General features: G+C 49.0%; 1 protein-coding gene across 2 annotated transcripts in view; it reads right to left on the bottom strand.

The window, feature by feature from the left end:
* Positions 1-7,622: 7,622 nt before the first annotated feature.
* Positions 7,623-12,383, bottom strand: part of LOC116430094 (LIM domain only protein 3) — an 83,124-nt gene continuing 78,363 nt past the window's right edge. For both annotated transcript variants that reach the window (XM_076368745.1, XM_031983773.2), the window contains exon 6: positions 7,623-8,715. In XM_076368745.1, the coding sequence (XP_076224860.1) occupies positions 8,557-8,715 (159 nt within the window). In that variant the 3' untranslated portion in view covers positions 7,623-8,556. The remainder of the gene's footprint in view (positions 8,716-12,383) is intronic.

Below are 12,383 nucleotides of genomic sequence, written 5' to 3'. Positions count from 1 at the left end.
GTCGCGCTCGCATACGTTGTCCCCGTGTTTCGCGTTGGCCGGGCAACGCGCCGAAAAAATGTTCCGGTTCCCGAGTTTTTAAGAGCAGTCTAAAACAGAGAGTAGGCATGCCTTTATAATTCGGCAGCCAGTTTTTGCCCGGTAACGATTTCATGGTTTAGCAACTGCAAAAACCGCGCACGGGCCACAATCGTAGGCGAAAAAAAAAGGAAGAATAATATCAAAGTACAATAACCGGGTACCGGTGTAGTGTACCTTTTGACCGTACTTACGCACCCGTGAAACCCGATTTCACCGGGCCGCAGAGAGAACGCGCCCCGCTGAAAGATGGATATATCCGCGTGTTTCGAATTGCGCGCCAATTTTCTTTGAACAACGGGCCGCGTCTCGCTCGCGCGCAGACAATGCACACCGGATTCAATAAAACCGCAACAATAAGGGCGAAAACGGCAGGGTTCGCCTGGGGGCCGAGGAGGCGCGGCGAGGAGACGCGGCGGAGTGAGGGTGGTTGTAGCGACGGCGCGAGAATGGGAGAGCGCGGAGGGTAATTTGAATGAAGAGACAAGAGACAATGCGTGGGCGAAGCCCAAAACAGAGGAGAGGAGGCGGCGAAGGTGGGTGAAAACAACCACAGAATCAAATTAGAGACGGTGGGATGGGCCAGGTGGGAGCGCGACTGGGGCCGAGGGGTGGGGCCGGAGGTAGACTGGAAGAGCGAGAGAGAGAGGGGAAGAGAGAGAGAGAGAGGGGGAGGGAGAGAGAGAGAGAGAGAGTGGAGCCTGGGGTAATTATATTTACAAGTGGCAGATCTCGAAAACAAAGGGCTTCAAGATTGCTCGATTCATTCGGGGAACTCCCCGAGGAGTCTTCCTTTTTCCGGTGCCTTTTCGAGAAAAATCGTTGCCGATTACCACTCGAAACGGTCCGCCATTGTGGCGCGATAAGATCTATTTATCGTTTATCCGCGAACGCATGGAGGACCCACTTGACGATTAATCGAGGGACGATTATCGTATTTCTCGAATGATTCTGAAAGTATCTTGCGAATCTGCGGAGAAATATCGATACTTACCGGTGAATGCCGGATCTCCAGTTTGATTGGAGAATACCGTACAGGTTCGTGAAGAGTCGGTTGTTCCGTAGGAAAATTTCATTCGAGCGTCCATCTGCAAGGTATCGTTTCCGCAAATTAAATTGCGCCGTACAATTGAGCAAATATCGTACCAATGGAGCGGGTAACGAGTTCTTTCACGGTACGATTTTTCAAAGGTTTCAGTTACCTCCTATCGAAACCTTTGAATTCCCTTCCTCGAGGTTACTTGACGCGAAACGGTGAAACACATTTAAGAAGCACTTTTCATTTAATTCTGCTCGAAGGAACTTCAACGGAAACGAGAAATCGCGGTCGCGTTTTCTTCGTTTTTGCAACCTTCGGTCGACTCGGTCGCTTATTTTCGGAAATCCGAATCCTTGTATCTTTTCTACCGTGCTTCGAGAGCTATCTTTATCTGGTAGAATAAAGCTGGAGTATTTTGAGTAGTACGAGCTGAATTGTTTCCGCGTGTTTACGACGCAACAGTCGTTTCTCGGGATTAATTTTCTACATTGTGTTGAAGATTCCTTGTATCTTCCTTTCCGAAGCCCACGTTGAACACGGTGTCACCCTCAACACCATCGACCCTCCTCATATAAATTTCCATATATTCTTTCCTACCGGACAAAGTATTATGAGAACATAGTTCGCATACTTTGCCTGCCGTCTACGAACAAGTACACTATTGTTGTGTTCTTTCCCGTAAAATCGTATTTCGTCTCGTCCCTTTTATGAAGTGACGCGTATTTCTGGAAGTATGCCAACGATCGGGGCAATCGTCGAATCCCGTGAGAATGTATTGTGCGAATATTTTCGTCTGTTCTCCTCTGACACGTTACGAGCCCCGTTTATATTGTTTAAATATTCGTGAAGTACGCGGGCAACTCGTAATGTAATGAAGTTTCATTCAGTGAACCGAAACTCCGAGCTTCCTTAATAAATACAAGAGTTTACGATCCACCTTAACACAATTTCTCGATACGGTCTGCCGTTCTCGTTTAAGAACATCTGTTTATTAATACCACCAAAGTGAAGTGTCCGATTAAATCGGTTAGGTGGCGGTTATTGGCGATGCAGTGAAAAAGAGGCGCGAAAGAATGGAAAGGTTTTACTGCCCGGGCAAAAGTGGAAAGCGACGAACGTGCAGGGACATTTGACGCAGCCTTCCACCCGTCGCGTTATGGAATTTTTGCGGAACGGCTTTTTTTAATTGATGCAATTCAAACCAGCCAGGCAGCCATCCAGCCAGCCAGTCAGCCACTACGGCTGCCGCGCTCGTAAAACTTTTCGTCGCCTTTCGCACCGCTTGAATTCGAAGTTGCCGGAGTTCTCCGCTGCGTCTTTCGCTTCTCCTTTCCTCCTTTTTTTATACCGTAAATGACGCCTTTGGGAAATATGCTGTCCCGTGGCCAAACACCGGGCGAAAGATAAATGAAAAGGTATCGCGCCTCGTAAGCGACGCTGAATACAACGATTCCGATGGAATCCGAAGGTCTGTAAGGAACGTTGCGATGAAATCCGCGTGCTCGAACGCGAAGACGAAACATTATCGTCTAATATCGGGCAAAAAATGGTCTAAGAAAAGGGGGTTAGCCGACGAACGTCTTCCCAGTGTGCTCGTTTCGGCATAATGAAAAGCTTAGCAGTTGGTTTAACTTCGCCGAGGATTAAGTTTACCTCGTTCCAAGGGTGCCAGAGCAGCGTGGAATTTCTACCTCTTATTTTTCCGCCTCCTCGCCCCTCCGCCGGAAACGAGCGCTCGGTAGGTATTTCTTAATTAGCAGCAAGTATCCCGCTCCGCGGAAGTTGCCTTATTAATTAATATTACAAAAGATACCCGGCCTGTCGTTCGCGGTGGAGCGACCGGCCTCACGTTTGTCCCTCGCCGTTCACCGATCCCGCGGCCCGTGGATTTATCGAAACGATAACACCTTCAACGCTTTCGGATACAGAAAGAACAATCGCATTATCATAATTCCACCAGCGCCCACCCTCCTCCGTGCATCCCTTTTATGCCCCTATTGTATTCCTTCCGCTTGACGCCTTTCGAGCGGTATCGTTCAGAAGGGTTGAAGCGAGACGCTCGGCAAGAAAGTTCTTCGGGGCGCAGTAAAACACTGCCCGAGGGGGTGGCCGGGGCGGGAAGAAAAGAAACTGAGAAAGGGAAAATGGTTATTTGAGCAGCTAGCCTTATACTTTGACAAAGAGAGGCCGGGGACCGTTGCGAGCGAGGAGAGCCGGCGGTGGCGCGGCGCGGGCGGGGGAGCGTGGAGTGGCCGGGTGAAGTGGCCGGGTTCAAGCGAGAAGAAAAATATGTAATATCGCCCGGGGCGTTTTAATAAACCGAGTTGGCCAATCAAAGCGGGCGCTAAGGAGCTTTCTTGCCTTTTAACGGCCGTTTTTACGCGCGTTTAAATCACACTTCGCGTCTCCGCTGGTCGTCCGGAATAACGTCGGCGAGAGGGGTTGGCGAGCGGCGCCCGGCGGTGACGACGGCAGGAAAAAATATCCAGGAAGGCGTAGAAATATTTTTATGACCGAACGGCTGCGAGATTGGACCGGAACGAGCGCGGGAGGGGAAATGTGACGAAAAAAGGAGAAGAAAAGGATACGACCGGGGCAGCGGGGTAGGGGCGCGAGGTTCGGGCAAGGGCAGAGGAAAAGAAGAAAAGAACGGGGAAGATTGGTTGCTTTGTGACCGGTGCATGCACGATACGGTTACGATGCCGGGTCAAGAGAATAAACGCACACCGGTGCGGCGGCCGGTTGCACACACGGCACCGCGATAACGTACACACGGTCCGCTGGGCGAACGTAAAAAAATGCGAAAACTTTCGCATTTCGTCCAGGCCTCCATTTTTATTCGCGTCGGTTTTTCACTCGAGCATCGCGTCCCCGTGAACGCCGCTTCAAACCGGGGACACGCGCGCTCATCGGCCGGATATTATTTCAGTCGGCGCATATTTCCGCAAATGAATTTTATGAAAACGGTTTTTGCTCTTTTAATTAATCGCTCTTCCGTCGCCGGACCCGCCCGTCTCGCCCGTCCCCGCCGCCCCCTCGCCGACCGGCACCGTGTCCCGTCCACTCTTTTCGCCATTCCGTGGACTCACGTGGATCACCGGGCCGCGCGCACAGCTTTTAATAATAATATTGTTTCAAGGACCGCGAGGAGAGCGCGATGCGTTCGTTCTTCCCTTTTAATCACGTTCAACGTATGGAATACGGGGTTTTCTTCCCTTTTTTTTCTCTCTCTCTCTCTCTCGGCTCCCTTTTTTCGCCACATGCTTCTGAATACGTTCTCATCCGTGCCTCTCGCCGTGGAAAAATATACCTCGAGGAACGATTGCCGGTATCACGCGCCATCGGCGCGGAAAAATTGTCGGTATTATTTCAGACTCGGAATCAGTTCGATGGTAGCCGCTTTTAAATGCATTCGATACTGCTCTGTAAAACCGTGAGCATCGTTCCGTTGCATAATGGAACTCACATGTGTCCGACGTGGTAAAGAGAAGCCTGAAGATTCGCGCGGATTTCTTGTTATACGATACAAGAAACAAGCATAGCTGAAGGTAATTCGTCGATAGAGGAGTGCGAAAAGCAATGTCGCCCGCGAACTATAAATTTTCGTGGAAATTTATTTTCTAACGAGTAAATCAACGAAATCACGAGTCTTAAACCCGTGGCGGACTGGTTTCGAAGTGCTTCCCATTGCTAGACAGACAAATGATTTACGCTTCGAGCTAACGAGGTGATGAAACCCTGTCCAGTTGAAGTCGTTTAAAGTTATCCGTGATACGCGCGCATTAAATCGGTTCACCAGAAACTTTCGCTCGTATTCGCGGCGGGGTAAAGTGCCGCTTGTACCGACATTTTGTACAAACAGGAATAATCGCTGACCAATTAGACGTGGACGTGGCGGGACGAAGGGAGGGAAAGGGAAGGGACGGGCTGGTAGCACAGTTAGGCGAACCTTCGAGCAGCTAGGTGCGCCGCGGATAATCGCGGTCATAAATAACATTTATCGGAGGCCCCGCGGTCTAATTGCCAATGATTACTATGGGCCGCACGAGAAAAATTGCCAATTTACATCGAATGCTCGCTCTTTCCACCGCACGTTTCCCGCCTTAGTTTACTTACCAGCCAGACGTTCGATCGTAGATAAGCGGTTCCTCTTACAAAATCGGCCCGCGTTCTGTTACCGCAAACCGCCCGTTCGTACGTTGAATCCCATTAACCGGGGTTGCGCTGAAAGCTGTGTTTCGCGTCTACATTTCAAACAGCGTTTAGCTTTTCTGATCGTTGTTCATTACGTTGATCGTTCGGTTAGCATAGAATTATAATTGTTAAATATTCCTGATGATACCTGTTGCAATTACTGCACAATTGAATGAAATTTAAATGAAATGTAAATCCAATCGATTCGTAGCACTTTAATAAAAATGGTACTTCGCGAATACTTGGATTCCTTCTGCGGCGAGGATGTTCGAATCGTATTCACAGACAATACCCCGGTCAATATATCCTCGGATGACATTCCGCTTCTCGTTTTACCGTCCAAACTTACCCCCGAAGTATCCATACACGATTAAGAAACGCCCCGCGCAGACGGAACAAGAGGGGATGTTTCGATTTACTTTATGGTACCGGCAGACAGTTTCCGGCCCTCGGCGAAATTTCGACTCGAGCTTCAGAAATCGCTCCCTTTCCGATTTCCCATCCGAGAATTCGCTTTCTTCCCGTTATCTTCTTCTTTGTTCCTCCGCCTTTCGTTTTTTGTTTTGCGAACACGGGCGAGGGGCGCCGCGCGTTTCACGCCGGAATAGAGCCGGCTCCTCGCTCTCCTGAATACGCAATGCGATTTATTCGAAACACGGCGTATAAAACACAAAGGACCGCGTGTATGATTGGTAAATTATTGAGGCGTGTCGGATTTGTCGGCCAATCACGTAGCGGCGTTAAATAATTCAGAGGAAGCGCGAAGGATGCGAGGAACGTAGGGAAAATTTCGGGACAGTCCACGGCTGCGAAGATATTAGGAGCATCGGTGTCAGACTTGCGGCCACGTCGGCGATAATCGATACAACACCTCCCACGCTCCCCTCGCGAATAACGTACCCAATGGTAACATCGAAACAGTAATTTTTATTTCAATTAATATTTCTATGATAGAACTATGATACAAAACATATCTATACTAGCGAACTTACACACTTCTTTACGTATTCTCGTTCAAAGTTTCTCACATCCCTTTCCACTCCATCCCTTATTTTTACACGCGCTACTCGGCGTCCGGCGGCGAGACGGGCTTCGGTAGTTTTTGCCATTAGATAAGCGGCTTGATTATAATGCGACCCGTCCGCCGGGGGAACGCTCGGAATAATGCACGACAGCCTCTGTGATCGCCGCTCACGGTCGCCGCTAATCGTAATCTATTCGAGTTATTTGGTTAGATAATCGGTTAGTAGTCGTACGACACGATACAATTTACGTTTCTCAGTTTTCTTTTTCCCCATTCCGTTTCTCGCCTGTCCCATTGTTGCCGATCGTTGCGGGTTTTTATTGCGAATACGCCTAGCGTTTAGGAACTACGCGCGCACGCGCGCGCGCTCGTAACGCGACGCGGAGCATCGGTGAAAGTGAAAGTGTTCGTTATACAAAAACGCGACCTGGCCGTTGCGGCGTTCGTACGAAAAATACGAACGAGACGTGCTTGCGAACGCGTCGATAGAAAAACTTGACGACAGACTCGCTGCGAACGATCGCAAGCTTACCTCCGGACGCGGTTGTCGCGTCGCACGGAGGCCAACAACGATAAAAAGTGTGTTCCGTGAGACGCGCTCGCTAAGGAAAAAAGCACGCGTCCGCGAAAGTCGTTCGTTCGTCCGCGGAGACAATTATCGCGGACGGGACAGACGTAAGCCTATTATCGTTCGAGAGATTGCGAAAACTCTTTCCGGGGGTGTGCCGCCAACAAATCGTCCAGAGCGTATGGCATAAGGGAAATAAAACATTCTGCGCCGGGGCGCGGAGCTCCGTTCTTGATAGCGCCCGGCCAATCCGAAGAGAAGGACAGAAAGAGAAGTTTCGGCATAACTCAGCCTCGTTATCTGACTCGCAAATAAGGCAACGGAAAAGTTCGCGACATCAATCTGGGCCTCTACCGGGAGATTCGAAGTTGAAACAATGCTTAAGTCACCCCTAACGTATGAGCCCCAAGGGGTGGCGAGGCTGGCTGGCTGGCTGGCTGGCTGGTTGGCGTAGCCTGCTCTACCGATTCGATCTGCCAAGGCCGACCTCGCTCACCAATTTCACCCTGTGGCCATTCCTCGAGTTCAACCTCCGGTAGTCCGTTGGTCCGGTAGTCCGGTAAAGCTAGATTTACCGGCGTTCCCCGCAACGGACAGCAAAGTCGACTACAAGAACGGCCAAACTTTGATCACCCCTGAGCATTCGGTTTACCCGCATTGTTTTCCCGTGAGCACTAACCTCATCCTGCCCCCCCCCCCCCGCCTCTCTCTCTCTCTCTCTCTCTCTTTCTCTTCGCTTTCGATTCGCTCTGTCCGTTTCATCCCCCAGACCTTCACCCGCTATCCGCTTGATTTTTAGAGTCTACTTTAGCCTGCGAAATTCGAACAATTAAACTTCGTCTAAACAGCACCAATAGTTCCGCGCGCTCGATTCGTACAGCCTTAAGAGGGTCGCTAAACCACCCGCCAGCGGTTCGTTGCGGTAAACACATTCGGGGGGTTCCGCCGTGGACAGAGGAGTTCGACGAAGTCGCGCGCGAACGAGCGGAAACTGGCGTTCGCTTCTCCGCGGCGTGGAACTCGTGCCAAGGGGGTTCAGCGACGTTCGTTTTAGGAAATTGCGGCGTAGCGTCGCCTTAGACGTATGATCGAACCAGGGAAAGGATTGACTCGAGAAATCTCTCACTCGATGTGATCATTGCGGAAGATTTTCCGCTGTGAACACTTGGAACTTCGAATACCTAGCGACACGATAGTCTTTTGGCAATTCATTTCTGGATAACCTAACAATAATACTGTGGCAGATACACTTTAATTTTGAATTATGAATTCATTTGTATTGCGAGTGTCGAAATTGTAAATTATTGTGCAGTTACAACACGGCGGAGTTGTAAGGGTAAACTGAGCAGTGTTGCAAACGTGTCCACCATTTTACACCGCTTACCGAGTCAATTCTTTCCTCGGTCCGAGCAGTATTGCTGAGAATTTTCACGAGTTTCTAGATTTACACAGAGTTTCCCGCCGTTCAAACGGAAGTTCACTACGTTCGGGTAATAGTCCCGGTCGCGAATACTCGAGGATCCAATAACGAGCGAACCGTCGAACGTTTTCAGTGCGGTAGCGATGGTGTTGACAGAGAAGACGTTCGCGTCGTTAAATAAATTTGGCAACGCTCTCGCGACTCGGTCAGCAAGCCGGTGCTTACTTCGTTTGTCATTTGGTATCGTAAGCTGTTTGTGCATTGATACCGTTTAAATTATTCATGGGGTTCAGGATGTTATGGGCGCTGGTGCTCGCCGGCGCGGGATACCCATTGTGGTTGTGGGTCGCCTCTCCGTTTGCGTGTCTCTGCGGGCTTCCCGTGGATATGGTCTGAAAGATGAAAGTATCACCGGGTTAAAATTTATTCAACAATTAATACTCCGTCGCCGGGAAGCCTCATAACCTATTTGCATCTGAAGGGACTGCACGCGTTCGTATCGTATGGATTATTGTCTTGCCTCGCTCTCGTTAGACGTAGGAATTTCGAAACGTTCCTCGATCCGTTGTATTACATTTGATATTGAACCGAAGGAACAAAAACGTTCAGTGACATAAATACATACGTTCTTCAAATTTCCCACTGATGCAAATATGTTAATAAACTTCTCGATGACTCTACAATGTACAAAAGTAACTTAATAATATCCTATACAATAATTTCAAGAGAAGATATTTAACTTTAGATAACATTTTCGTTCATAATCGCAACTTTGCCTACACTTGTATGAACAAAACTTGGTATTATTCTTCCAACAATCACAGCAGGGTTCATAACACGGCAGAAACCGACTGAACAATACGAAACGAAATCATCGAATCCAAAGGAAATTCTTTCCTCGCGAATAATTCCAAGATCGTCTTAATCGTCGTTAAATCTACGGCAGCGAGGAGATACGAAGCTACCCAGCGGTCCCATAATTACATCCGCAATCAATCGACCAGGCAGCGGCTTAATCTGATTCGAACAATTATTCACGACGGAGGCTTAAAACTCGGAAGAGGGAAACGAAAGGGGTTGATGCCACTAACGAATTCGTTTTAGACGCAGTGCTCTTGTTCTCGCGCGGTCCCCGCCCACCCCGATTTCGTAGTCCACGGTTCTACTCGAAAAACAAAAGGCCAGAAGAACGAACTTGTATCTCAACTCGGCCCGAGCGACTCAACTTGGGCGTTTCCTCCCTGTCTCGCCGCTCCGTTCCCTCTCGATAACCTCTCTCTTTCGTTCCCTTTCTTTCTCGCCGACGTTTGTCTCGGTCTTTGCTCGTTCCTATCTGCGAACCATATTCACAGGAACGAGGGAGGGGGAAGCGGGAGAGAAAGAGAGCCCTCGCGGGATACGACAGAGTGTACCGCGGGGAGCGCGAGATGCTAGGATAGGTAAGTGCCGTTGAAAACTTTAAACTTCGTATCTCTAGCTACGCTGTTCCCTTCACCATCAGTTTCTCTTAGTTTCCGCCGGCGAAGGTGTTAAATTATACAGGCTTAAAATTCGACAGACCGTGCGGCTCCGAGCCCTCTTTCCATCCATCGGGATCCCCTCTTCGCCGCGATTCCACCTACCCCGACTTGATCATCCTAACTTTCGCGGGACGAACGCACCTCTCCCGTTTTCATGATTTCCTTCGCATCACGCGCATCTCTGAACGATAGCGTTAGTCTGCCAGCTACTCCGCTGTTGCGTTACTCGAGGAAAAGAAGGCAAAGACGAATGCCCGGCATAATTCTCGGCGGGAGGGTTGATTAATATTACAGCCGCCGTTCAGGAGTGCAAAAGTAACGGGCGGGACTCGCGGCGCGACGGGCCGAGTAATTAACCCGTAAATAATTACGATAAAAATGACAAAGCGACGTTAAAAGAAATGCTTTATCACCGTGGCAAGGGCGGCTTTCCACTCGGGAAGGATTTCTAAATTTTCTTGCGGCACCGAGAACCCTTTTCAGTCTCCGGTGAACCTCCGTTCTCTTTTTCTGCCCGATGTAACGCCCTTCGGTTTCATCTCTATCACTCGCCCCTTCTGTATCTCTGTTCCTCTCTGTCTTCCCCGTTCCTTCCCCACAGCCTTGCCCGGTCCCCGCACGTAATTAAGAAATCTCCGTGGAAGACTCCGGACCCGTCGCTGGTCGGTACCGCGGGTTAAATTAAGTCTATGACTTATTCAAGTTTTATCTACAATTGCCAGAGGAGGAATTACTGTCCCGTGGATTTACTGCCGTCTTTGTAATCAAACGGCACGCGCTTCGCAATTCGGCAGGCATTCCTACGGGATGTACTGCACAGTTGTCTGGGTACTTTTTCTGGAACGAGGATTCTTAAGTATAATATACTTCAATTGTTTCACAATAAGGAATGGTACTCTACAGTCTTTACGTACTGCAAGCTGATAGTACCAACTAGATTTGAGCCAACGGAAGAGTTGTATAGAAATTAGCCTCATATTAGTGAATCAAAGTATTCCGAATGCTAAGAAAACCTAGTCTTTACAAATTTCTATGATTGAATGTTTCTAGCTTCAAAGATGGTAACTCAGATAGGCACGTCCTCGAAAAAACAAAAATTGCAATTTTTAAAATCGTTTCAAAGAACGTAAGGAAAGCGAACGATTACACTAATGAAGTTATTCGAAAGTTGTTTAGGGTGTACATTATTCTATTAATTTGAATGAAGAAAACCTATTGCGTGACAAGTCTAAAAATGGCAACACTCGTATCATAATTCATTGTTTACCAGAAGCGATTCAAGCGTATTTTCCATGACGTAACAGCGCGAGCGAGGCTTCAGCGAGAGAGCCTCTAGCCCGTGAATAAGACATTAATCGCGACTCGACGAGAAGGTGAAGGCAGTTTGTAACTGACGGTAAATGCGGACCATCGGGGGTTGCCGGGAGCTGGGGTGAATCGCGTGTCATTTGTCCGTTGATCTCCCGCGGCTGGGAACCGGCCAGGTGCTAGCTACTTCCACCGCAGCGGTGCTTTTCTTACGCGCAAAAATTAGCACCACCCTCTAGACCATTCACCGCCTTTCGCCCCCCCGTTCCGCCACGAACCACGATTCTCACCGGCTAGCCGCGACCGGAGAGGCACGAGATGAGAATTAGGCGGGTCGTTTATCGAAGGAGGATCATTTAGAACAGAATGCCGTGAACCTGGCCATTATACCAGGGATCATTATATCTTGAAGGATTTGGTTAACGTGCTCCATCATTTGGGATTTCCAGCTTCTCCCATTGTAAGAAGACTTCGCTATTTAATAAAGTTGGGTAGATAATGATTAATATCACGACGATCCCTTGATATACTCGAATTAATACCGAGGGTTACTCTTACCGAAACAGAGAAGTATTTCCAAAGATATTCGTAGCGACGTTCGGTACCAAGGTTCATTATCGAACTTCGAATATGCACGTTCTTACGTTCATTCCATAGTTTGAAACCGGCGGAAACTGAATGCATCCCGAATGTAATTACTGCGATATTCAATGAACGACGGCTGTATTGTTAAAGAAATTTAAGCATTGAAACCGTCTCGCATTCCGAAGAATATATTGACCCCGATCCCGTCCTGGAAGTTCAGCCATACTTCCCAGTGGTTGTGCTCCACGAACGCGAGATTACACGCAATTCTGTCAGTCAATTAAACTCGACGGTGGCGGCTCGCCTGTCGCACACAAGTGCACAACCCGGGTCCACGCAATAATCGTTACAAAAGAGAGCCGGGGCCGCGTAGCGGTGCCGTTGTTTCGCAACTAAACTCATAATCTCACATAAGCTCGCAAGCTGGGCTTTCCCATGCGAGTTTTCCCGTGCGCGTGTTGTGCAAGGAGCCATCCGGCAGCTTTATGCGGAATTCAGACGAGCGTCGTCACGAATCTAATAACAGGGTCATTAATGAAATCGACGTCCGCGTACATTCCTCGCGTTCGATCGTCCTCTCCCGTGATTCTCTGTTGCGCGCAGAGACTGTAGTCGTGTTCTCAACGAGAACATCATGCTCCGATACA

Source organism: Nomia melanderi, chromosome 6 (genome assembly GCF_051020985.1).
Source record: "Nomia melanderi isolate GNS246 chromosome 6, iyNomMela1, whole genome shotgun sequence".
NCBI classification, from domain to species: domain Eukaryota; kingdom Metazoa; phylum Arthropoda; class Insecta; order Hymenoptera; family Halictidae; genus Nomia; species Nomia melanderi.
The sequence above is the reverse complement of the archived record's forward strand: the minus strand, read 5'-3'. Positions and strand labels throughout refer to the sequence as shown.